Here is a 27,426-nt window from a genome sequence, read left to right on the forward strand (position 1 = left end):
TTAGCGCAGGGATGGGGTTCCGCTACTTTTACACCTATATGTGTGTATGTGTATATATACATATATGTGTGTGTGTATACAGTGGGTACGGAAAGTATTCAGACCCCCTTAAATTTTTCACTCTTTGTTATATTGCAGCCATTTGCTAAAATCATTTAGGTTCATTCTTCTTCCTCATGAATGTACACATAGCACCCCATACTGACAGAAAAACACAGAATTGTTGACATTGTTGCAGATTTATTAAAAAAGAAAAACTGAAATATCACATGGTCCTAAGTATTCAGACCCTTTGCTCAGTATTTAGTAGAAGCCCCCTTTTGATCTAATACAGGCAAGAGTCTTTTTGGGAAAGATGCAACAAGTCTTTTACACCTGGATTTGGGGATCCTCTGCCATTCCTCCTTGCAGATCCTCTCCAGTTCTGTCAGGTTGGATGGTAAACGTTGGTGGACAGCCATTTTTAGGTCTCTCCAGAGATGCTCAATTGAGTTTAAGTCAGGGCTCTGGCTGGGCCATTCAAGAACAGTCACGGAGTTGTTGTGAAGCCACTCCTTCGTTATTTTAGCTGTGTGCTTAGGGTCATTGTCTTGTTGGAAGGTAAACCTTCGGCCCAGTCTGAGGTCCAGAGCACTCTGGAGAAGGTTTTTGTCCAGGATATCCCTGTACTATGCCGCATTCATCTTTCCCTCGATTGCAACCAGTCGTCCTGTCCCTGCAGCTGAAAAACACCCCCACAGCATGATGCTGCCACCACCATGCTTCACTGTTGGGACTGTATTGGACAGGTGATGAGCAGTGCCTGGTTTTCTCCACACATACCGGTTAGAATTAAGGCCAAAAAGTTCTATTTTGGTCTCATCAGACCAGAGAATCTTATTGCTCACCATTTTGGAGTCCTTTAGGTGTTTTTTAGTAAACTCCATGCGGGCTTTCATGTGTCTTACACTGAGGAGAGGCTTCCGTCGGGCCACTCTGCCATAAAGCCCCGACTGGTGGAGGGCTGCAGTGATGGTTGACTTTCTACAACTTTCTCCCATCTCCTGACTGCATTTCTGGAGCTCAGCCACAGTGATCTTTGGGTTCTTCTTTACCTCTCTCACCAAGGCTCTTCTCCCCCGATAGCTCAGTTTGGCCGGACGGCCAGCTCTAGGAAGGGTTCTGGTCGTCCCAAACGTCTTCCATTTGAGGATTATGGAGGCCACTGTGCTCTTAGGAACCTTAAGTGCAGCAGAAATCTTTTTGTAACCTTAGCCAGATCTGTGCCTTGCCACAATTCTGTCTCTGAGCTCTTCAGGCAGTTCCTTTGACCTCATGATTCTCATTTGCTCTGACATGCATTGTGATCTGGAAGGTCTTATATAGACAGGTGTGTGGCTTTCCTAATCAAGTCCAATCAGTATAATCAAACACAGCTGGACTCAAATGAAGGTGTAGAACCATCTCAAGAATGATCAGAAGAAATGGAAAGCACCTGAGTTAAATATATGAGTGTCACAGCAAAGGGTCTGAATACTTAGGACCATGTGATATTTCAGTTTTTCTTTTTTAATAAATCTGCAACTATGTCAACAATTCTGTGTTTTTCTGTCAGTATGGGGTGCTATGTGTACATTCATGAGGAAGAAGAATGAACTTAAATGATTTTAGCAAATGGCTGCAATATAACAAAGAGTGAAAAATTTAAGGGGGTCTGAATACTTTCCGTACCCACTGTATATATACCCCTATACAGAAGTTCAGATGTCATGCCTGACTCCAAAGACGCCCAAAAAATGCCCAATAAAAGGCTGCAACAAAAACGCCCAGGTGTGTTGTTGCAGGCGTTTATTGGGCATTTTTTGGGCGTCTTTGGAGGCAGGCATAACATCTAAACTTCTGTATAGGGGTATATATATACACACACACATATATGTATATATACACATACACACATATAGGTGTGATAGGAGCGGAACCCATCCCTGCAAATAATTTCATTAGCGCAGGAATGGGGTTCCGCTACTTTCACATCTATATATGTGTGTATGTGTATATATACATATATGTGTGTGTGTATATATACCCCTATACAGAAGTTCAGATGTCATGCCTGACTCCAAAGACGCCCAGAAAATGCCCAATTAACGCCTGAAACAAAAACGCCCAGGTTTGAAAGCAGCGGAACCCCATCCCTGGGCTAATAAAAATTCTAAGAAAAATTATCTTTTTTTTCTGGTTCTGGACATGCTACAGAGCTGAAACTTCACAGCTATGGGAGAAAGACAGGCGCCACTCTAAGTGTAATATGACTCGTTTTTTTTTTTGGAAATTCAACACACTACATACTCACAATCGTGTAAGTAAAAACAGCAATGGATATTCATCCAAGGAGTACGATAAGTCCGGGTGCCTCTGCAGAAGAATCTGACTGGTCTGCTGTGGAGATCCGTTGAAGCCGGTGTAAGACGGTGTATCCCGGACCCAGGGGACACTGTCGGAGCTTCCGGCGGCGTACTTCCGGCTTGGGCGTGGAGCGTGATGAAGTGACATCATCACGCTCCACGCCCAAGCCGGAAGTAGGCCGCCGGAAGCTCTGAGAGTGTCCCCTGGGTCTGGGATACGCCGTCTTACACCGGCTTCAACGGATCTCCACAGCGGACCAGTCAGATTCTTCTGCAGAGGCACCCGGACTTATCGTACTCCTTGGATGAATATCCATTGCTGTTTTTACTTACACGATTGTGAGTATGTAGTGTGTTGAATTTCCAATAAACACGAGTCATATTACACTTAGAGTGGCGCCTGTCTTTCTCCCATAGCTCTCTGCAAGTTCATCTTCTTCACTTGTGACAGAGCAGCCTTCAAGTGTTTACAGACCTGCTGTTTTTTTGATGGACTTTATGGACTCTCTATGTGCCATGCATTTATAGTTCTTCCATTTGTCTTACATGGTTCTTATAGATGGTTTTTATTGATGGTTATCCTTCGATTTTTTTTGCGCCAGTACTCCCTCGGTGCTGAAACTTCACAGGTACACTTTTTAGACCCCCCAGACACTAAATCCAAAGAAATCTCTTTTTTTTTTTTTTTAATAATTTTTTCAATAATTGGCTCTCTATCAAAAATGACAATTTTTAAGAACTTTTTTTTGTGTGATTAATAGTCCCTCGGGCATGACCCAGAACCCTAGGCACTTTTTAGGGGCATTTATTGGGTTTTAGGGCTTCAAAATGGTGTCTTTTGATTACCGAAGTTCGGGTCCCATTGATTTCAATAGGGTTCTGGAATCTGGACCCGAACTTTCGGGAAGTTCAGGTGTTCTGGTCGAACCAAACTTTTGAAAAGTTTGATCATCCCTAGTTATAAGGGCCTGTAATCACAAACTTTGGGCTTGTGTTGATGGCATCAGTTTGAGATCATTCAGCGATAATTCAGATGCATTTGACCTGCAGCTGACCTCCTTCTAATCTGCATTTTAGACTCCTTCAACCCGTTTGAAGCAAACAAAAGCCCATAGACACAGGCTTACAGCCTACATTAACACAGTGTGGGTTATTTTATTTAAAATCATAATAATTATTTATCATGTAAATATAGATAAAAGGGTGGCATCAGTGGCAGTGCAAGCAAAAATGGCAACCTTTCAGTGTTTATCAATTTAGGGTAGTCACAAAATTAAAGAGGAATTCTGTTGCCCAGGATGAAGTTGGTTTGTTTTTATTTGAACATTCCTTTCTTGTCTCTTCTCTTTTTCCTTTCCCTTTTTTTCCATTTTCAACCATTTTTTATTAAAAAGTTGTTTCAGCAAACAAGGTACAAAATAGTACAAAAACATATCAAACAATGTTGTTACATTGGAGATTGGCAAGATCATCACATTCTGGTTATACTATAATTATACCATAGCATAGTTACGGTTCACAGCTATCTCCGCCTGAGTGGGCTAGATTGAAACATATGAAAAGCACATAGTGCAACGGTCAAGATGATATGTTCACTATAGGCATAGTAATGGGAATATCAACATATATAGCAATTCAGAAACAAATTATTATCTAATTCTCAGAAAGAATATTATTCCAAAGCAGGAGAAAAAAAAAGTGGGGGGCGGGGGAAGAAAATTCTGCAAAATAAAATTCTGCATGGTCAAACCAAATTTGCCTACACTGATCCAAAGAAAACCACATTTCTGAGTGTGAACTAGGTTAGGGGCAACTTTGAAACCCACTCTTAAACGTTCAGAAACTTTTCCTTGAATTTCTATCGATTTTCCTCATCTTCCCTTTCTTAGCCTCTCCTCTCCTTCCTTCTCATTCTTCTCCTCTTTTCTCCTCCTCTCCTCCTCTCCTCCTCCTCTCCTTTTCCTTGCTTCTCCTCTTCCCTGTTTCTCCTCCTCCTCTCCTTCTCCTCTCCTCTCTTCCCTTTCCTCTAATTTTTTCTCCTCCTTTTCTCCTCCCCTCCTCTCCCATCTTTTCACATCTCAAAGATTCCCTGCATATTTTCTTTCCTGCCCTCCCCTTCCTTCTCATTTTTTCTCTTTTCTCCTCTCTCTCTTCCCTCCCCTGCCCCCCCCTCTCATTTCTTCTCCTCTCCTTCTCATTATTTCCCTTTTCTCCTCCCCTACACTCCTCTCACATCCTTTTGTAGTGATGTAATAATTTCTTTGCCCATCTTTCAAGTGTGTATTCCTGTTATGCAGTGTTTGTTTTTGCCCTTTGTCAATATGGCTGCTGTGTTCTCTTTCTCTGTCTGCAAGAAAGATGAGGCATTAAAAAGGGCAGAACAAGGATTTCTGGGTAAGACTGGGGAAAAGAGAGACATGAGGAGACACAGACATTTTCCTGCTGGAGAACAGACTGTAAGTGCTGTAACATCCCCTCACTGAGACACACAGAGACACTGCTGATGATTTCATGTTCCTGAGGAAAATATCTTATGTATGGCTTACTGAATGTTATTTCTTCAATACATGGCCGTAGGTCGCCTTCCATAGGGAAGCTGCGGACCCGTTCTAATAGGAGCGACACAAGTCGCTCCGACTTAGAAAAAGGGTCCGGAGCTTCTTTGGGGCGACCCGGAGCGACCGTCATAGACTTCAATGTTATGAAGTCCGTGCCGGCCGCTCCGAGGTCACGGCGCGCTGCTCGCACCGCGACCTCGGAGGTCGCCCCTGGAAGTCGGATCGCCCCAGTGTGAACGGGGCCTTAAACACTCTGCTGTGTGGATTATTGTCTTTATGGATATGTTTTCTCAATTGGGATTTCACTTGCTAATCACAAGCCCTGATTGAGTGGAGGCACTGGCGCTTACTATAAATCCTGTCCTGATCACACAGATTATATACTCTGCTCCTAAATACTACACAGGTGGCATCATCATACCCCAGTTGCCACCAAAAGTGACCAAAATAGCGCTACACTTTCAAATCTCATCCCATTCCCTGCCCTTCCCTTTCCTCCCTGCCCTCCCATTCCTTCTAATTTCTTCTTCCCTACTCTCCTCTCCCACCCTCTCAAGTCTCTTCCCCTTCCCTGCCCCTTCTCTTTTCCTTTCCTCTCCTGTCCTCCCTTCGAATTTCTTCTCCTCTTTTTTCCTCCCCTACTCTCCTCTGCCTTCTTCTCCTCTCCCATCCTTTTTATTCTTCTCCCCCTCCTCACTTTTCTTTTTTTCCCTCCTCATCTCTCCCCCCCCCCCCTTTTTCTCTTGTTTCCCTTCTTTATCCATGAATAACCTTCTTTCTTTTCTCCTGGTAGACTTTTCAAGGCACCAATGGCCATAAACATACGGCATCTTGCAGTTCTACTAATCACATTGTTACTTGTGAGCTATGGATGGCACAGGACCCAATTTCAGGTGAACTTTTTTGTATATAAATGAATAGAATGCAGCAAGTCTGTGGTTATCTACGGTATATAAAGCTGACTCTTTCCCAAGTGAGTGCCTTTCATGAAAGAAATTATTATTAGTTTAATGTAGCTCATGTAAATAGCAGAGGCTGGTCAGCGGGTTAAACAAAAAGAACCTGACAGATTCACTCATCCACATGAGAGGTGGATGCAGAAATCTCCCCTGCTATTGTATTCTGACAGCAGGACAATCCCCCCCACCCTCACCCCCGTTAGAATACACCAGAGTTGTATAAAGTACTCAAAACCCATACTTGAGTAAAAGTAGAAGTGCTCGATCAAAGAGTGACTTGAGTAGAAGTGGAAGTGCTCGATCAAAAAGTGACTTGAGTAGAAGTACTAAAGTATTCAACATTTTTTGTACTTAAGTATTGCAAGTAGTTTTTTAAAAAAATTTGCTACTCAAGTACTGAAAGTAAAAGTACAAGTACTGTGTTATGTAGTTATTAAAGAAAGAAGTCAAAAGTTTGAACATCATATTGTTTTTTATTATTTCAAATGCAGCTTTTATTTATACATACAGTAGCATTTATTTTCGTATGCGCTGATAATACACATGTTTTGAGCTTCATGAAACCTGCCATCTACTGTTCTGGCAGTGGTAATTTTTATAATTGTAACGAGTAACTATGCAGCACAAAAAAAAAATATCGGAGTAGAAGTATTGAAATCATCGAAAAAATGTAGTGAAGTAAAAGTGAAAGTAGGAGAAAAAAATTCTACTCTAGGAAAGTACAGCTACCGCCTTTCGGTACTTAAGTACAGTAGTTCTACTTAGTTACTATACATCTCTGGAATACACAGATCAGCACTGGAGCCATTGGCTACAAGCGCTGTTCGAGTGCTGTTCGGTTTTCCAGCAGGACCATCTAACAGAACAGAGAAAGATACACACACATTGAAATTCTTCCGATTCAGCAGGATACATGTATACCCTGCTTAAGTATCTGTTTAAATTGGCATTTCTCCCCAAGAAAAATGTGGTATGTTATTTTTGAGTAAAGTAGGCCCAGATTTCCCTAGTATAAAATTCTTTTAATGTTTTAATCTTTAAAAAAAAATGTTTAATCTTTCTTATTTGCTTCTACATAGGGTTTTACATTAAGTCTTTAAAACCTAAGTGAACAGTAGTAAAAACTTGACGAGTGTTCCAACCCATCTCTGCTGTATCTAATACAAAAAGAAAAAATTAACTGAAGTTTCACTTTAATTATCCACAATTGTCTTCACAAACCTTGTGATCACGGGCTAATTCCAGGAGTTGGAGATGGTTTGGCTCCACCTTTTTTTCCCTTATCTTCTCCACATTTGTCTCCTTATGGAACTTGAACTACTTTTGACTCTAACAAGCCAGGAGGGAAATTACTAGGGCACCACCAGTACCATCTACTTACACGAGTTGCCAATATAAAAGTCAATGGAGGCGGTGTAAATAGATTTTCATTGAAATTTCCTAAAACTGGTGCACACGGAATATGGTGTGACTGTGCATAGTAACTGTGATGGACCACTTGGCACCCCTCTTGGGTGCTTCCTTCAGTATACAGCTTCCTCTACTCTGGAACCAGGAATCAGGTATTATAGCTGAAGATTGTACCCAAGGTCTAGACGACACTAGCTTAGGTGCAAACTGGAACTCTCTTTATTGTAAACGCACACAGAATATATATACAGTATCTCACAAAAGTGAGTACACCCCTCACATTTTTGTAAATATTTTTATATATTTTTTCATGTGACAAGACTGAGCAAATGACACTTTGCTACAATGTAAAGTAGTCAATATATAGTTTGTATAACAGTATGAATTTCCTGTCCCCTCAAAATAACTTAACACAGCCATTAATGTCTAAACCGCTAGCAACAAAAGTGAGTACACCCCTAAGTCAAAATGTCCAAATTGGGCCCAATTAGCCATTCCCCCTCCTCGGTGTCATGTGATTCATTAGTGTTACAAGGTCCCAGGTGTGAATGGGGAGCAGGTGTGTTAAATTTGGCGTTATCACTCTCACTCTCTCATACTAGTCACTGGAAGTTCAACATGGCACCTCATGGCCAAGAACTCTCTGAGGATCTGAAAAAAAGAATTGTTGCTCTACATAAAGATGGCCTAGGCTATAAGAAGATTGCCAAAACCCTGAAACTAAGCTGCAGCACAGTGGCCAAGACCATACAGCGGTTTAACAGGACAAGTTCCACTCAGAACAGGCTTCGCCATGGTCGACCGAAGAAGTTGAGTGCACGTGCTCAGCGTCATGTCCAGAGGTTGCCTTTGGTAAATAGATGTATGAGTGCTGCCAGCATTGCAGCAGAGTTGAAGGGGTGGGGGGCAGCCTGTCAGTACTCAGACCATACGCCGCACACTGCATCAAATTGGTCTGCATGACTATTATCCCAGAAGGAAGCCTCTTCTAAGGATGATGCAAAAGAAAGCCCGTAAATAGTTTGCCGAAGACAAGCAGACTAAGGACATAGATTACTGGAACCATGTCCTGTGGTCTGATGAGACCAAGAAAAAATTATTTGGTTCAGATGGTGTCAAGCGCGTGTAGCAGCAACCAGGTGAGGAGTACAAAGTCAACGGTCGACGCTAACACCTGACAGGCACTGTAGGAGGCCTACCTACCTCCCAGAGGACCAGCACGGCACAGTCACGTGGGACGCCAGAGCAAGCGGCGCCGCAGGAGCGGCGGCATCTCATACACTGTGACGGAGCACCGCAGAAAGAGAACATACCGGCTGCACTCGGTGAGGTTTGAGCACGGGCCAGTGTGAGCATTCCACTGCAAGGGACAAGACGAGATACACCATCCACCGTGAGTAGATATTGATCAGAGGCACTGGACTTTCCCACTCCACCACGGAGCAAATCAGAGAGGTAAGGCAAGCAGCACGATCCCCCTGTACAGACAATATAGGTGACACAACCTGGCTGGACGGAACCAGGACCTTGGATAGATCACTGCCAATAAGCCCTTTTACCTCTGATTAAGTGGGCCCCCTTTCCTGATCAATGTCACTAAACTTACAACAGAACAGGTACACCCTGGACCCTCATTGGCCATGGTAATATCTCCTCAGTCTTGGTATTTATCTGCTCCCTCCGTGCACCACCGGTTTTGATTGAAGCCCTACACACGCTCTACTGCCCCCACACACTGTGGATCCAGTGAGATCTCATCCGTGCCCCCTGCATCATCGGTGGTCCCTACACCAAGACCACCCCCCCCCTCTTTTTGCTGGACTAATCCTTCCATTATTACAAACGTGCTGAACGGTCTTTAAGATCACCACAGGACACCAGCAACTCTCCACATGTTGGGTGGCCACCCTTTCCACTGTTCATATATCTATGTGACATGCTCTATACGTTTATATTTCCTTTGGGTGTGCACAGAGCATAAAACGTCACCCGAACATTAATGGTCCCTGGCAATATAGAGTAGGCTTTTTAGTTTTCTGCCAGTCATACCTATACATGTTGCAAGCCTCTAGAGGCATATCACTTTTACATGTACTTGACACAGAACAGAAGACACTCCCACTCATAGGGTTGATTGAAGTAGTGACGCAAATTATGTCTTTTCATATGTCACTCTCTCCCCAGTGTAAGCCTCAAAACAGTACCCCAGCAGGTGCCACAGGTGCTAGGCGAGGTTAGTGCATCAGTACTTCATGCACAACCGATACCGATCCCAGGGGTCGGCAATTAGCTACCAAGTTCCACACAGCGACAAGGTAGTTTTTTATCCATGAGTCCATATTGAACTATTTGTATTTTTGTATGTTTAGCACCAAATTCTTTAATAAAGGTTATATCTTGTTTTTCACCAATCAATCCCTGTGAGCTCTTCCTATAGCAACATTTCTGAGAGGGTACCTTCCCTCTCTTTTTTTTTTTTGACTGTGCATAGTAACTGTGATGGACCACTTGGCACCCCTCTTGGGTGCTTCCTTCAGTATACAGCTTCCTCTACTCTGGAACCAGGAATCAGGTATTATAGCTGAAGATTGTACCCAAGGTCTAGACGACACTAGCTTAGGTGCAAACTGGAACTCTCTTTATTGTAAACGCACACAGAATATATATACAGTATCTCACAAAAGTGAGTACACCCCTCACATTTTTGTAAATATTTTTATATATTTTTTCATGTGACAAGACTGAGCAAATGACACTTTGCTACAATGTAAAGTAGTCAATATATAGTTTGTATAACAGTATGAATTTCCTGTCCCCTCAAAATAACTTAACACAGCCATTAATGTCTAAACCGCTAGCAACAAAAGTGAGTACACCCCTAAGTCAAAATGTCCAAATTGGGCCCAATTAGCCATTCCCCCTCCTCGGTGTCATGTGATTCATTAGTGTTACAAGGTCCCAGGTGTGAATGGGGAGCAGGTGTGTTAAATTTGGCGTTATCACTCTCACTCTCTCATACTAGTCACTGGAAGTTCAACATGGCACCTCATGGCCAAGAACTCTCTGAGGATCTGAAAAAAAGAATTGTTGCTCTACATAAAGATGGCCTAGGCTATAAGAAGATTGCCAAAACCCTGAAACTAAGCTGCAGCACAGTGGCCAAGACCATACAGCGGTTTAACAGGACAAGTTCCACTCAGAACAGGCTTCGCCATGGTCGACCGAAGAAGTTGAGTGCACGTGCTCAGCGTCATGTCCAGAGGTTGCCTTTGGTAAATAGATGTATGAGTGCTGCCAGCATTGCAGCAGAGTTGAAGGGGTGGGGGGCAGCCTGTCAGTACTCAGACCATACGCCGCACACTGCATCAAATTGGTCTGCATGACTATTATCCCAGAAGGAAGCCTCTTCTAAGGATGATGCAAAAGAAAGCCCGTAAATAGTTTGCCGAAGACAAGCAGACTAAGGACATAGATTACTGGAACCATGTCCTGTGGTCTGATGAGACCAAGAAAAAATTATTTGGTTCAGATGGTGTCAAGCGCGTGTAGCAGCAACCAGGTGAGGAGTACAAAGTCAACGGTCGACGCTAACACCTGACAGGCACTGTAGGAGGCCTACCTACCTCCCAGAGGACCAGCACGGCACAGTCACGTGGGACGCCAGAGCAAGCGGCGCCGCAGGAGCGGCGGCATCTCATACACTGTGACGGAGCACCGCAGAAAGAGAACATACCGGCTGCACTCGGTGAGGTTTGAGCACGGGCCAGTGTGAGCATTCCACTGCAAGGGACAAGACGAGATACACCATCCACCGTGAGTAGATATTGATCAGAGGCACTGGACTTTCCCACTCCACCACGGAGCAAATCAGAGAGGTAAGGCAAGCAGCACGATCCCCCTGTACAGACAATATAGGTGACACAACCTGGCTGGACGGAACCAGGACCTTGGATAGATCACTGCCAATAAGCCCTTTTACCTCTGATTAAGTGGGCCCCCTTTCCTGATCAATGTCACTACACTTACAACAGAACAGGTACACCCTGGACCCTCATTGGCCATGGTAATATCTCCTCAGTCTTGGTATTTATCTGCTCCCTCCGTGCACCACCGGTTTTGATTGAAGCCCTACACACGCTCTACTGCCCCCACACACTGTGGATCCAGTGAGATCTCATCCGTGCCCCCTGCATCATCGGTGGTCCCTACACCAAGACCACCCCCCCCCTCTTTTTGCTGGACTAATCCTTCCATTATTACAAACGTGCTGAACGGTCTTTAAGATCACCACAGGACACCAGCAACTCTCCACATGTTGGGTGGCCACCCTTTCCACTGTTCATATATCTATGTGACATGCTCTATACGTTTATATTTCCTTTGGGTGTGCACAGAGCATAAAACGTCACCCGAACATTAATGGTCCCTGGCAATATAGAGTAGGCTTTTTAGTTTTCTGCCAGTCATACCTATACATGTTGCAAGCCTCTAGAGGCATATCACTTTTACATGTACTTGACACAGAACAGAAGACACTCCCACTCATAGGGTTGATTGAAGTAGTGACGCAAATTATGTCTTTTCATATGTCACTCTCTCCCCAGTGTAAGCCTCAAAACAGTACCCCAGCAGGTGCCACAGGTGCTAGGCGAGGTTAGTGCATCAGTACTTCATGCACAACCGATACCGATCCCAGGGGTCGGCAATTAGCTACCAAGTTCCACACAGCGACAAGGTAGTTTTTTATCCATGAGTCCATATTGAACTATTTGTATTTTTGTATGTTTAGCACCAAATTCTTTAATAAAGGTTATATCTTGTTTTTCACCAATCAATCCCTGTGAGCTCTTCCTATAGCAACATTTCTGAGAGGGTACCTTCCCTCTCTTTTTTTTTTTTTTTGACTGTGCATAGTAACTGTGATGGACCACTTGGCACCCCTCTTGGGTGCTTCCTTCAGTATACAGCTTCCTCTACTCTGGAACCAGGAATCAGGTATTATAGCTGAAGATTGTACCCAAGGTCTAGACGACACTAGCTTAGGTGCAAACTGGAACTCTCTTTATTGTAAACGCACACAGAATATATATACAGTATCTCACAAAAGTGAGTACACCCCTCACATTTTTGTAAATATTTTTATATATTTTTTCATGTGACAAGAAAAGTAGTCAATATATAGTTTGTATAACAGTATGAATTCCCTGTCCCCTCAAAATAACTTAACACAGCCATTAATGTCTAAACCGCTGGCAACAAAAGTGAGTACACTCCTAAGTCAAAATGTCCAAATTGGGCCCAATTAGCCATTCCCCCTCCTCGGTGTCATGTGATTCATTAGTGTTACAAGGTCCCAGGTGTGAATGGGGAGCAGGTGTGTTAAATTTGGCGTTATCACTCTCACTCTCTCATACTAGTCACTGGAAGTTCAACATGGCACCTCATGGCCAAGAACTCTCTGAGGATCTGAAAAAAAGAATTGTTGCTCTACATAAAGATGGCCTAGGCTATAAGAAGATTGCCAAAACCCTGAAACTAAGCTGCAGCACAGTGGCCAAGACCATACAGCGGTTTAACAGGACAAGTTCCACTCAGAACAGGCTTCGCCATGGTCGACCGAAGAAGTTGAGTGCACGTGCTCAGCGTCATGTCCAGAGGTTGCCTTTGGTAAATAGATGTATGAGTGCTGCCAGCATTGCAGCAGAGTTGAAGGGGTGGGGGGCAGCCTGTCAGTACTCAGACCATACGCCGCACACTGCATCAAATTGGTCTGCATGACTATTATCCCAGAAGGAAGCCTCTTCTAAGGATGATGCAAAAGAAAGCCCGTAAATAGTTTGCCGAAGACAAGCAGACTAAGGACATAGATTACTGGAACCATGTCCTGTGGTCTGATGAGACCAAGAAAAAATTATTTGGTTCAGATGGTGTCAAGCGCGTGTAGCAGCAACCAGGTGAGGAGTACAAAGTCAACGGTCGACGCTAACACCTGACAGGCACTGTAGGAGGCCTACCTACCTCCCAGAGGACCAGCACGGCACAGTCACGTGGGACGCCAGAGCAAGCGGCGCCGCAGGAGCGGCGGCATCTCATACACTGTGACGGAGCACCGCAGAAAGAGAACATACCGGCTGCACTCGGTGAGGTTTGAGCACGGGCCAGTGTGAGCATTCCACTGCAAGGGACAAGACGAGATACACCATCCACCGTGAGTAGATATTGATCAGAGGCACTGGACTTTCCCACTCCACCACGGAGCAAATCAGAGAGGTAAGGCAAGCAGCACGATCCCCCTGTACAGACAATATAGGTGACACAACCTGGCTGGACGGAACCAGGACCTTGGATAGATCACTGCCAATAAGCCCTTTTACCTCTGATTAAGTGGGCCCCCTTTCCTGATCAATGTCACTACACTTACAACAGAACAGGTACACCCTGGACCCTCATTGGCCATGGTAATATCTCCTCAGTCTTGGTATTTATCTGCTCCCTCCGTGCACCACCGGTTTTGATTGAAGCCCTACACACGCTCTACTGCCCCCACACACTGTGGATCCAGTGAGATCTCATCCGTGCCCCCTGCATCATCGGTGGTCCCTACACCAAGACCACCCCCCCCCTCTTTTTGCTGGACTAATCCTTCCATTATTACAAACGTGCTGAACGGTCTTTAAGATCACCACAGGACACCAGCAACTCTCCACATGTTGGGTGGCCACCCTTTCCACTGTTCATATATCTATGTGACATGCTCTATACGTTTATATTTCCTTTGGGTGTGCACAGAGCATAAAACGTCACCCGAACATTAATGGTCCCTGGCAATATAGAGTAGGCTTTTTAGTTTTCTGCCAGTCATACCTATACATGTTGCAAGCCTCTAGAGGCATATCACTTTTACATGTACTTGACACAGAACAGAAGACACTCCCACTCATAGGGTTGATTGAAGTAGTGACGCAAATTATGTCTTTTCATATGTCACTCTCTCCCCAGTGTAAGCCTCAAAACAGTACCCCAGCAGGTGCCACAGGTGCTAGGCGAGGTTAGTGCATCAGTACTTCATGCACAACCGATACCGATCCCAGGGGTCGGCAATTAGCTACCAAGTTCCACACAGCGACAAGGTAGTTTTTTATCCATGAGTCCATATTGAACTATTTGTATTTTTGTATGTTTAGCACCAAATTCTTTAATAAAGGTTATATCTTGTTTTTCACCAATCAATCCCTGTGAGCTCTTCCTATAGCAACATTTCTGAGAGGGTACCTTCCCTCTCTTTTTTTTTTTTGACTGTGCATAGTAACTGTGATGGACCACTTGGCACCCCTCTTGGGTGCTTCCTTCAGTATACAGCTTCCTCTACTCTGGAACCAGGAATCAGGTATTATAGCTGAAGATTGTACCCAAGGTCTAGACGACACTAGCTTAGGTGCAAACTGGAACTCTCTTTATTGTAAACGCACACAGAATATATATACAGTATCTCACAAAAGTGAGTACACCCCTCACATTTTTGTAAATATTTTTATATATTTTTTCATGTGACAAGACTGAGCAAATGACACTTTGCTACAATGTAAAGTAGTCAATATATAGTTTGTATAACAGTATGAATTTCCTGTCCCCTCAAAATAACTTAACACAGCCATTAATGTCTAAACCGCTAGCAACAAAAGTGAGTACACCCCTAAGTCAAAATGTCCAAATTGGGCCCAATTAGCCATTCCCCCTCCTCGGTGTCATGTGATTCATTAGTGTTACAAGGTCCCAGGTGTGAATGGGGAGCAGGTGTGTTAAATTTGGCGTTATCACTCTCACTCTCTCATACTAGTCACTGGAAGTTCAACATGGCACCTCATGGCCAAGAACTCTCTGAGGATCTGAAAAAAAGAATTGTTGCTCTACATAAAGATGGCCTAGGCTATAAGAAGATTGCCAAAACCCTGAAACTAAGCTGCAGCACAGTGGCCAAGACCATACAGCGGTTTAACAGGACAAGTTCCACTCAGAACAGGCTTCGCCATGGTCGACCGAAGAAGTTGAGTGCACGTGCTCAGCGTCATGTCCAGAGGTTGCCTTTGGTAAATAGATGTATGAGTGCTGCCAGCATTGCAGCAGAGTTGAAGGGGTGGGGGGCAGCCTGTCAGTACTCAGACCATACGCCGCACACTGCATCAAATTGGTCTGCATGACTATTATCCCAGAAGGAAGCCTCTTCTAAGGATGATGCAAAAGAAAGCCCGTAAATAGTTTGCCGAAGACAAGCAGACTAAGGACATAGATTACTGGAACCATGTCCTGTGGTCTGATGAGACCAAGAAAAAATTATTTGGTTCAGATGGTGTCAAGCGCGTGTAGCAGCAACCAGGTGAGGAGTACAAAGTCAACGGTCGACGCTAACACCTGACAGGCACTGTAGGAGGCCTACCTACCTCCCAGAGGACCAGCACGGCACAGTCACGTGGGACGCCAGAGCAAGCGGCGCCGCAGGAGCGGCGGCATCTCATACACTGTGACGGAGCACCGCAGAAAGAGAACATACCGGCTGCACTCGGTGAGGTTTGAGCACGGGCCAGTGTGAGCATTCCACTGCAAGGGACAAGACGAGATACACCATCCACCGTGAGTAGATATTGATCAGAGGCACTGGACTTTCCCACTCCACCACGGAGCAAATCAGAGAGGTAAGGCAAGCAGCACGATCCCCCTGTACAGACAATATAGGTGACACAACCTGGCTGGACGGAACCAGGACCTTGGATAGATCACTGCCAATAAGCCCTTTTACCTCTGATTAAGTGGGCCCCCTTTCCTGATCAATGTCACTACACTTACAACAGAACAGGTACACCCTGGACCCTCATTGGCCATGGTAATATCTCCTCAGTCTTGGTATTTATCTGCTCCCTCCGTGCACCACCGGTTTTGATTGAAGCCCTACACACGCTCTACTGCCCCCACACACTGTGGATCCAGTGAGATCTCATCCGTGCCCCCTGCATCATCGGTGGTCCCTACACCAAGACCACCCCCCCCCTCTTTTTGCTGGACTAATCCTTCCATTATTACAAACGTGCTGAACGGTCTTTAAGATCACCACAGGACACCAGCAACTCTCCACATGTTGGGTGGCCACCCTTTCCACTGTTCATATATCTATGTGACATGCTCTATACGTTTATATTTCCTTTGGGTGTGCACAGAGCATAAAACGTCACCCGAACATTAATGGTCCCTGGCAATATAGAGTAGGCTTTTTAGTTTTCTGCCAGTCATACCTATACATGTTGCAAGCCTCTAGAGGCATATCACTTTTACATGTACTTGACACAGAACAGAAGACACTCCCACTCATAGGGTTGATTGAAGTAGTGACGCAAATTATGTCTTTTCATATGTCACTCTCTCCCCAGTGTAAGCCTCAAAACAGTACCCCAGCAGGTGCCACAGGTGCTAGGCGAGGTTAGTGCATCAGTACTTCATGCACAACCGATACCGATCCCAGGGGTCGGCAATTAGCTACCAAGTTCCACACAGCGACAAGGTAGTTTTTTATCCATGAGTCCATATTGAACTATTTGTATTTTTGTATGTTTAGCACCAAATTCTTTAATAAAGGTTATATCTTGTTTTTCACCAATCAATCCCTGTGAGCTCTTCCTATAGCAACATTTCTGAGAGGGTACCTTCCCTCTCTTTTTTTTTTTTTTTGACTGTGCATAGTAACTGTGATGGACCACTTGGCACCCCTCTTGGGTGCTTCCTTCAGTATACAGCTTCCTCTACTCTGGAACCAGGAATCAGGTATTATAGCTGAAGATTGTACCCAAGGTCTAGACGACACTAGCTTAGGTGCAAACTGGAACTCTCTTTATTGTAAACGCACACAGAATATATATACAGTATCTCACAAAAGTGAGTACACCCCTCACATTTTTGTAAATATTTTTATATATTTTTTCATGTGACAAGAAAAGTAGTCAATATATAGTTTGTATAACAGTATGAATTCCCTGTCCCCTCAAAATAACTTAACACAGCCATTAATGTCTAAACCGCTGGCAACAAAAGTGAGTACACTCCTAAGTCAAAATGTCCAAATTGGGCCCAATTAGCCATTCCCCCTCCTCGGTGTCATGTGATTCATTAGTGTTACAAGGTCCCAGGTGTGAATGGGGAGCAGGTGTGTTAAATTTGGCGTTATCACTCTCACTCTCTCATACTAGTCACTGGAAGTTCAACATGGCACCTCATGGCCAAGAACTCTCTGAGGATCTGAAAAAAAGAATTGTTGCTCTACATAAAGATGGCCTAGGCTATAAGAAGATTGCCAAAACCCTGAAACTAAGCTGCAGCACAGTGGCCAAGACCATACAGCGGTTTAACAGGACAAGTTCCACTCAGAACAGGCTTCGCCATGGTCGACCGAAGAAGTTGAGTGCACGTGCTCAGCGTCATGTCCAGAGGTTGCCTTTGGTAAATAGATGTATGAGTGCTGCCAGCATTGCAGCAGAGTTGAAGGGGTGGGGGGCAGCCTGTCAGTACTCAGACCATACGCCGCACACTGCATCAAATTGGTCTGCATGACTATTATCCCAGAAGGAAGCCTCTTCTAAGGATGATGCAAAAGAAAGCCCGTAAATAGTTTGCCGAAGACAAGCAGACTAAGGACATAGATTACTGGAACCATGTCCTGTGGTCTGATGAGACCAAGAAAAAATTATTTGGTTCAGATGGTGTCAAGCGCGTGTAGCAGCAACCAGGTGAGGAGTACAAAGTCAACGGTCGACGCTAACACCTGACAGGCACTGTAGGAGGCCTACCTACCTCCCAGAGGACCAGCACGGCACAGTCACGTGGGACGCCAGAGCAAGCGGCGCCGCAGGAGCGGCGGCATCTCATACACTGTGACGGAGCACCGCAGAAAGAGAACATACCGGCTGCACTCGGTGAGGTTTGAGCACGGGCCAGTGTGAGCATTCCACTGCAAGGGACAAGACGAGATACACCATCCACCGTGAGTAGATATTGATCAGAGGCACTGGACTTTCCCACTCCACCACGGAGCAAATCAGAGAGGTAAGGCAAGCAGCACGATCCCCCTGTACAGACAATATAGGTGACACAACCTGGCTGGACGGAACCAGGACCTTGGATAGATCACTGCCAATAAGCCCTTTTACCTCTGATTAAGTGGGCCCCCTTTCCTGATCAATGTCACTACACTTACAACAGAACAGGTACACCCTGGACCCTCATTGGCCATGGTAATATCTCCTCAGTCTTGGTATTTATCTGCTCCCTCCGTGCACCACCGGTTTTGATTGAAGCCCTACACACGCTCTACTGCCCCCACACACTGTGGATCCAGTGAGATCTCATCCGTGCCCCCTGCATCATCGGTGGTCCCTACACCAAGACCACCCCCCCCCTCTTTTTGCTGGACTAATCCTTCCATTATTACAAACGTGCTGAACGGTCTTTAAGATCACCACAGGACACCAGCAACTCTCCACATGTTGGGTGGCCACCCTTTCCACTGTTCATATATCTATGTGACATGCTCTATACGTTTATATTTCCTTTGGGTGTGCACAGAGCATAAAACGTCACCCGAACATTAATGGTCCCTGGCAATATAGAGTAGGCTTTTTAGTTTTCTGCCAGTCATACCTATACATGTTGCAAGCCTCTAGAGGCATATCACTTTTACATGTACTTGACACAGAACAGAAGACACTCCCACTCATAGGGTTGATTGAAGTAGTGACGCAAATTATGTCTTTTCATATGTCACTCTCTCCCCAGTGTAAGCCTCAAAACAGTACCCCAGCAGGTGCCACAGGTGCTAGGCGAGGTTAGTGCATCAGTACTTCATGCACAACCGATACCGATCCCAGGGGTCGGCAATTAGCTACCAAGTTCCACACAGCGACAAGGTAGTTTTTTATCCATGAGTCCATATTGAACTATTTGTATTTTTGTATGTTTAGCACCAAATTCTTTAATAAAGGTTATATCTTGTTTTTCACCAATCAATCCCTGTGAGCTCTTCCTATAGCAACATTTCTGAGAGGGTACCTTCCCTCTCTTTTTTTTTTTTTTTGACTGTGCATAGTAACTGTGATGGACCACTTGGCACCCCTCTTGGGTGCTTCCTTCAGTATACAGCTTCCTCTACTCTGGAACCAGGAATCAGGTATTATAGCTGAAGATTGTACCCAAGGTCTAGACGACACTAGCTTAGGTGCAAACTGGAACTCTCTTTATTGTAAACGCACACAGAATATATATACAGTATCTCACAAAAGTGAGTACACCCCTCACATTTTTGTAAATATTTTTATATATTTTTTCATGTGACAAGAAAAGTAGTCAATATATAGTTTGTATAACAGTATGAATTCCCTGTCCCCTCAAAATAACTTAACACAGCCATTAATGTCTAAACCGCTGGCAACAAAAGTGAGTACACTCCTAAGTCAAAATGTCCAAATTGGGCCCAATTAGCCATTCCCCCTCCTCGGTGTCATGTGATTCATTAGTGTTACAAGGTCCCAGGTGTGAATGGGGAGCAGGTGTGTTAAATTTGGCGTTATCACTCTCACTCTCTCATACTAGTCACTGGAAGTTCAACATGGCACCTCATGGCCAAGAACTCTCTGAGGATCTGAAAAAAAGAATTGTTGCTCTACATAAAGATGGCCTAGGCTATAAGAAGATTGCCAAAACCCTGAAACTAAGCTGCAGCACAGTGGCCAAGACCATACAGCGGTTTAACAGGACAAGTTCCACTCAGAACAGGCTTCGCCATGGTCGACCGAAGAAGTTGAGTGCACGTGCTCAGCGTCATGTCCAGAGGTTGCCTTTGGTAAATAGATGTATGAGTGCTGCCAGCATTGCAGCAGAGTTGAAGGGGTGGGGGGCAGCCTGTCAGTACTCAGACCATACGCCGCACACTGCATCAAATTGGTCTGCATGACTATTATCCCAGAAGGAAGCCTCTTCTAAGGATGATGCAAAAGAAAGCCCGTAAATAGTTTGCCGAAGACAAGCAGACTAAGGACATAGATTACTGGAACCATGTCCTGTGGTCTGATGAGACCAAGAAAAAATTATTTGGTTCAGATGGTGTCAAGCGCGTGTAGCAGCAACCAGGTGAGGAGTACAAAGTCAACGGTCGACGCTAACACCTGACAGGCACTGTAGGAGGCCTACCTACCTCCCAGAGGACCAGCACGGCACAGTCACGTGGGACGCCAGAGCAAGCGGCGCCGCAGGAGCGGCGGCATCTCATACACTGTGACGGAGCACCGCAGAAAGAGAACATACCGGCTGCACTCGGTGAGGTTTGAGCACGGGCCAGTGTGAGCATTCCACTGCAAGGGACAAGACGAGATACACCATCCACCGTGAGTAGATATTGATCAGAGGCACTGGACTTTCCCACTCCACCACGGAGCAAATCAGAGAGGTAAGGCAAGCAGCACGATCCCCCTGTACAGACAATATAGGTGACACAACCTGGCTGGACGGAACCAGGACCTTGGATAGATCACTGCCAATAAGCCCTTTTACCTCTGATTAAGTGGGCCCCCTTTCCTGATCAATGTCACTACACTTACAACAGAACAGGTACACCCTGGACCCTCATTGGCCATGGTAATATCTCCTCAGTCTTGGTATTTATCTGCTCCCTCCGTGCACCACCGGTTTTGATTGAAGCCCTACACACGCTCTACTGCCCCCACACACTGTGGATCCAGTGAGATCTCATCCGTGCCCCCTGCATCATCGGTGGTCCCTACACCAAGACCACCCCCCCCCTCTTTTTGCTGGACTAATCCTTCCATTATTACAAACGTGCTGAACGGTCTTTAAGATCACCACAGGACACCAGCAACTCTCCACATGTTGGGTGGCCACCCTTTCCACTGTTCATATATCTATGTGACATGCTCTATACGTTTATATTTCCTTTGGGTGTGCACAGAGCATAAAACGTCACCCGAACATTAATGGTCCCTGGCAATATAGAGTAGGCTTTTTAGTTTTCTGCCAGTCATACCTATACATGTTGCAAGCCTCTAGAGGCATATCACTTTTACATGTACTTGACACAGAACAGAAGACACTCCCACTCATAGGGTTGATTGAAGTAGTGACGCAAATTATGTCTTTTCATATGTCACTCTCTCCCCAGTGTAAGCCTCAAAACAGTACCCCAGCAGGTGCCACAGGTGCTAGGCGAGGTTAGTGCATCAGTACTTCATGCACAACCGATACCGATCCCAGGGGTCGGCAATTAGCTACCAAGTTCCACACAGCGACAAGGTAGTTTTTTATCCATGAGTCCATATTGAACTATTTGTATTTTTGTATGTTTAGCACCAAATTCTTTAATAAAGGTTATATCTTGTTTTTCACCAATCAATCCCTGTGAGCTCTTCCTATAGCAACATTTCTGAGAGGGTACCTTCCCTCTCTTTTTTTTTTTTGACTGTGCATAGTAACTGTGATGGACCACTTGGCACCCCTCTTGGGTGCTTCCTTCAGTATACAGCTTCCTCTACTCTGGAACCAGGAATCAGGTATTATAGCTGAAGATTGTACCCAAGGTCTAGACGACACTAGCTTAGGTGCAAACTGGAACTCTCTTTATTGTAAACGCACACAGAATATATATACAGTATCTCACAAAAGTGAGTACACCCCTCACATTTTTGTAAATATTTTTATATATTTTTTCATGTGACAAGACTGAGCAAATGACACTTTGCTACAATGTAAAGTAGTCAATATATAGTTTGTATAACAGTATGAATTTCCTGTCCCCTCAAAATAACTTAACACAGCCATTAATGTCTAAACCGCTAGCAACAAAAGTGAGTACACCCCTAAGTCAAAATGTCCAAATTGGGCCCAATTAGCCATTCCCCCTCCTCGGTGTCATGTGATTCATTAGTGTTACAAGGTCCCAGGTGTGAATGGGGAGCAGGTGTGTTAAATTTGGCGTTATCACTCTCACTCTCTCATACTAGTCACTGGAAGTTCAACATGGCACCTCATGGCCAAGAACTCTCTGAGGATCTGAAAAAAAGAATTGTTGCTCTACATAAAGATGGCCTAGGCTATAAGAAGATTGCCAAAACCCTGAAACTAAGCTGCAGCACAGTGGCCAAGACCATACAGCGGTTTAACAGGACAAGTTCCACTCAGAACAGGCTTCGCCATGGTCGACCGAAGAAGTTGAGTGCACGTGCTCAGCGTCATGTCCAGAGGTTGCCTTTGGTAAATAGATGTATGAGTGCTGCCAGCATTGCAGCAGAGTTGAAGGGGTGGGGGGCAGCCTGTCAGTACTCAGACCATACGCCGCACACTGCATCAAATTGGTCTGCATGACTATTATCCCAGAAGGAAGCCTCTTCTAAGGATGATGCAAAAGAAAGCCCGTAAATAGTTTGCCGAAGACAAGCAGACTAAGGACATAGATTACTGGAACCATGTCCTGTGGTCTGATGAGACCAAGAAAAAATTATTTGGTTCAGATGGTGTCAAGCGCGTGTAGCAGCAACCAGGTGAGGAGTACAAAGTCAACGGTCGACGCTAACACCTGACAGGCACTGTAGGAGGCCTACCTACCTCCCAGAGGACCAGCACGGCACAGTCACGTGGGACGCCAGAGCAAGCGGCGCCGCAGGAGCGGCGGCATCTCATACACTGTGACGGAGCACCGCAGAAAGAGAACATACCGGCTGCACTCGGTGAGGTTTGAGCACGGGCCAGTGTGAGCATTCCACTGCAAGGGACAAGACGAGATACACCATCCACCGTGAGTAGATATTGATCAGAGGCACTGGACTTTCCCACTCCACCACGGAGCAAATCAGAGAGGTAAGGCAAGCAGCACGATCCCCCTGTACAGACAATATAGGTGACACAACCTGGCTGGACGGAACCAGGACCTTGGATAGATCACTGCCAATAAGCCCTTTTACCTCTGATTAAGTGGGCCCCCTTTCCTGATCAATGTCACTACACTTACAACAGAACAGGTACACCCTGGACCCTCATTGGCCATGGTAATATCTCCTCAGTCTTGGTATTTATCTGCTCCCTCCGTGCACCACCGGTTTTGATTGAAGCCCTACACACGCTCTACTGCCCCCACACACTGTGGATCCAGTGAGATCTCATCCGTGCCCCCTGCATCATCGGTGGTCCCTACACCAAGACCACCCCCCCCCTCTTTTTGCTGGACTAATCCTTCCATTATTACAAACGTGCTGAACGGTCTTTAAGATCACCACAGGACACCAGCAACTCTCCACATGTTGGGTGGCCACCCTTTCCACTGTTCATATATCTATGTGACATGCTCTATACGTTTATATTTCCTTTGGGTGTGCACAGAGCATAAAACGTCACCCGAACATTAATGGTCCCTGGCAATATAGAGTAGGCTTTTTAGTTTTCTGCCAGTCATACCTATACATGTTGCAAGCCTCTAGAGGCATATCACTTTTACATGTACTTGACACAGAACAGAAGACACTCCCACTCATAGGGTTGATTGAAGTAGTGACGCAAATTATGTCTTTTCATATGTCACTCTCTCCCCAGTGTAAGCCTCAAAACAGTACCCCAGCAGGTGCCACAGGTGCTAGGCGAGGTTAGTGCATCAGTACTTCATGCACAACCGATACCGATCCCAGGGGTCGGCAATTAGCTACCAAGTTCCACACAGCGACAAGGTAGTTTTTTATCCATGAGTCCATATTGAACTATTTGTATTTTTGTATGTTTAGCACCAAATTCTTTAATAAAGGTTATATCTTGTTTTTCACCAATCAATCCCTGTGAGCTCTTCCTATAGCAACATTTCTGAGAGGGTACCTTCCCTCTCTTTTTTTTTTTTTTTGACTGTGCATAGTAACTGTGATGGACCACTTGGCACCCCTCTTGGGTGCTTCCTTCAGTATACAGCTTCCTCTACTCTGGAACCAGGAATCAGGTATTATAGCTGAAGATTGTACCCAAGGTCTAGACGACACTAGCTTAGGTGCAAACTGGAACTCTCTTTATTGTAAACGCACACAGAATATATATACAGTATCTCACAAAAGTGAGTACACCCCTCACATTTTTGTAAATATTTTTATATATTTTTTCATGTGACAAGAAAAGTAGTCAATATATAGTTTGTATAACAGTATGAATTCCCTGTCCCCTCAAAATAACTTAACACAGCCATTAATGTCTAAACCGCTGGCAACAAAAGTGAGTACACTCCTAAGTCAAAATGTCCAAATTGGGCCCAATTAGCCATTCCCCCTCCTCGGTGTCATGTGATTCATTAGTGTTACAAGGTCCCAGGTGTGAATGGGGAGCAGGTGTGTTAAATTTGGCGTTATCACTCTCACTCTCTCATACTAGTCACTGGAAGTTCAACATGGCACCTCATGGCCAAGAACTCTCTGAGGATCTGAAAAAAAGAATTGTTGCTCTACATAAAGATGGCCTAGGCTATAAGAAGATTGCCAAAACCCTGAAACTAAGCTGCAGCACAGTGGCCAAGACCATACAGCGGTTTAACAGGACAAGTTCCACTCAGAACAGGCTTCACCATGGTCGACCGAAGAAGTTGAGTGCACGTGCTCAGCGTCATGTCCAGAGGTTGCCTTTGGTAAATAGATGTATGAGTGCTGCCAGCATTGCAGCAGAGTTGAAGGGGTGGGGGGCAGCCTGTCAGTACTCAGACCATACGCCGCACACTGCATCAAATTGGTCTGCATGACTATTATCCCAGAAGGAAGCCTCTTCTAAGGATGATGCAAAAGAAAGCCCGTAAATAGTTTGCCGAAGACAAGCAGACTAAGGACATAGATTACTGGAACCATGTCCTGTGGTCTGATGAGACCAAGAAAAAATTATTTGGTTCAGATGGTGTCAAGCGCGTGTAGCAGCAACCAGGTGAGGAGTACAAAGACAAGTGTGTCTTACCTACAGTCAAGCATGGTGGTGGGAGTGTCATGGTCTGGGGCTAAATTAGTGCTGCCAACACTGGGGAGCTACAGTTCATGATCCCCTCCCTTCGAAGACTGAGCCGCAGGGCAGTATTCCAACATAATGACCCCAAACACACCTCCAAGATGACCACTGCCTTGTGAAAGAAGCTGAGGGTAAAGGTGATGGACTGGCCAAGCATGTCTCCAGACCTAAACCCTATTGAGCATCTGTGGGGGCATCCTCAAACGGAAGGTGGAGGAGCGCAAGGTCTCTAACATCCACCAGCTCTGTGATGTCATCATGGAGGAGTGGAAGAGGACTTCAGTGGCAACCTGTGATGCTCTGGTGAACTCCATACTCAAGAGGGTTAGTGCAGTGCTAGAAAATAATTATGGCCACACAAAATATTGACACTTTGGGCCCAATTTGGACATTTTTATTTAGGGGTGTACTCACTTTAGTTGCCAGCGGTTTAGACATTAATGGCTGTGTGTTGAGTTATTTTGAGGGAACAGCAAATTTACACTGTTATACAAGCTGTACATTCACTACTTTACATTGTAGCAAAGTGTCATTTCTTCAGTGTTGTCACATGAAAAGATAGAATAAAATATTTACAAAAATGTGAGGGGTGTACTCACTGTTGTGAGATACTGTATACCACACAAAATTAGGTTAGAGCTTGATGACGTTATGCAAATAGTGGGATATTTAACATAGCGAAGGAACAACTAACATAAACATAAGCAGTAATCTTATTTAGCCCCCGTTCACACTGGGGCGACCTGTCAGGCGACCTGGTCGCCTGACAGGTCGCCGTAGGTCGCCTTCCATAGAGAAGCTGCGGACCTGTTCTAATAGGAGCGACACAAGTCGCTCCGACTTAGAAAAAGGGTCCGGAGCTTCTTTGGGGCGACCTGCATAGACTTCAATGTTATGAAGTCCGTGCCGGCTGCTCCGAGGTCGCGGTGCGAGCAGCGCAACGCGACCTATGAGGTCGCCCCGGCAAGTAGCGCCGCCCCAGTGTGAACGGGGCCTAAACAGTAACCTAACTAGTCACCTAGACAAGCCTAGGTGACTCAGGTCACTACCCACCCAGACAATGCTTTGATTATTCAAGGATTCCACCCCACCTCAGACTGTCTAGCACCAGTCTACAACAGTCTATGAGACAAGAACTCATAAAATGTTCCAGCAGTCTGAAAAAGTAGAATTCATTTATCTTCATAGATTATCTGAGGGATATTATTGATAACGATTGTCCCAAGTGGAGGAGTTTTTCCAACCCAGTCTATAGAAGTGCCAGCGTATTTCCTCTGACCATTGACTTGTGCAAGATTAATATTACATCTTTCCATCCCCTCCAGAAGGGAAGCTTTCTTGGGGTCAATTCACTAATAGTTAAATAACGCTGAAATAAATGCGGTAAAATAATGCATGTGGAAACAATTGTGCAAATGTTCAATTCACTAAGAATTGTGCGGTAAATAACTACTGAGGTAAAGTTTTGATAATATAGTGATTACCGCATATTTCCATGCCGTAATTTATCTAATTGAGCTGGTTGCTAAAGAGCAGGCTGGGAAGCAGGCCGCCGCATCCTTAACAACAGATGACTCATCACCTGACAGCTGAATGTAAAGAAAACATGTCGGCAAAATAAAAATGATAAAAGAAAACCAAATTGCAAAACTTAAAAAATAAAAATGCATGCCCCCCCCCCCAATCCATACCAGACCCTTATCTGAGCATGCAGCCCGGATCTACTTCTGAACCATACCAGGCCTCTTGCCTTCAACATGGGGGAGGGGGTGCTTTGGGGCAGGGGAGGCTCTGCCCTCCAACTCAAAGCACCTAGTCCCCATTTTGATGGGGACAAGGACCTCTTACCCAAAACCCTGGGCTGTGGTTGTGGAGGTCTACAGGCTGGGGGCTTATTGGAATCTGGAAGCCCCTTTAACAAGCGGGCCCCCAGATCCTGCCCCCCCCATGGGAATGAGTGTGGGGTACATTGTACCCTACTCATTCACCAAAAAAGTGTCAAAAAGAAATAAAAACACACGCAGTTTTTGACAATACCTTTATTAAAAAAAAAAAAAT

General features: G+C 45.1%; 1 protein-coding gene across 1 annotated transcript in view; it reads left to right on the forward strand.

Moving 5' to 3' along the window:
• Positions 1-27,426, forward strand: part of LOC309557339 (NXPE family member 4-like) — a 158,876-nt gene that overhangs the window by 99,719 nt on the left and 31,731 nt on the right. The window contains exon 2 of the mRNA XM_082260015.1: positions 5,736-5,835. Coding sequence (XP_082116141.1) covers positions 5,752-5,835 — 84 coding nt within the window. The 5' untranslated portion in view covers positions 5,736-5,751. The remainder of the gene's footprint in view (positions 1-5,735; positions 5,836-27,426) is intronic.

Source organism: Pelophylax lessonae (genome assembly GCF_965119305.1).
Source record: "Pelophylax lessonae genome assembly, chromosome: 6".
Lineage (NCBI taxonomy): Eukaryota > Metazoa > Chordata > Amphibia > Anura > Ranidae > Pelophylax > Pelophylax lessonae.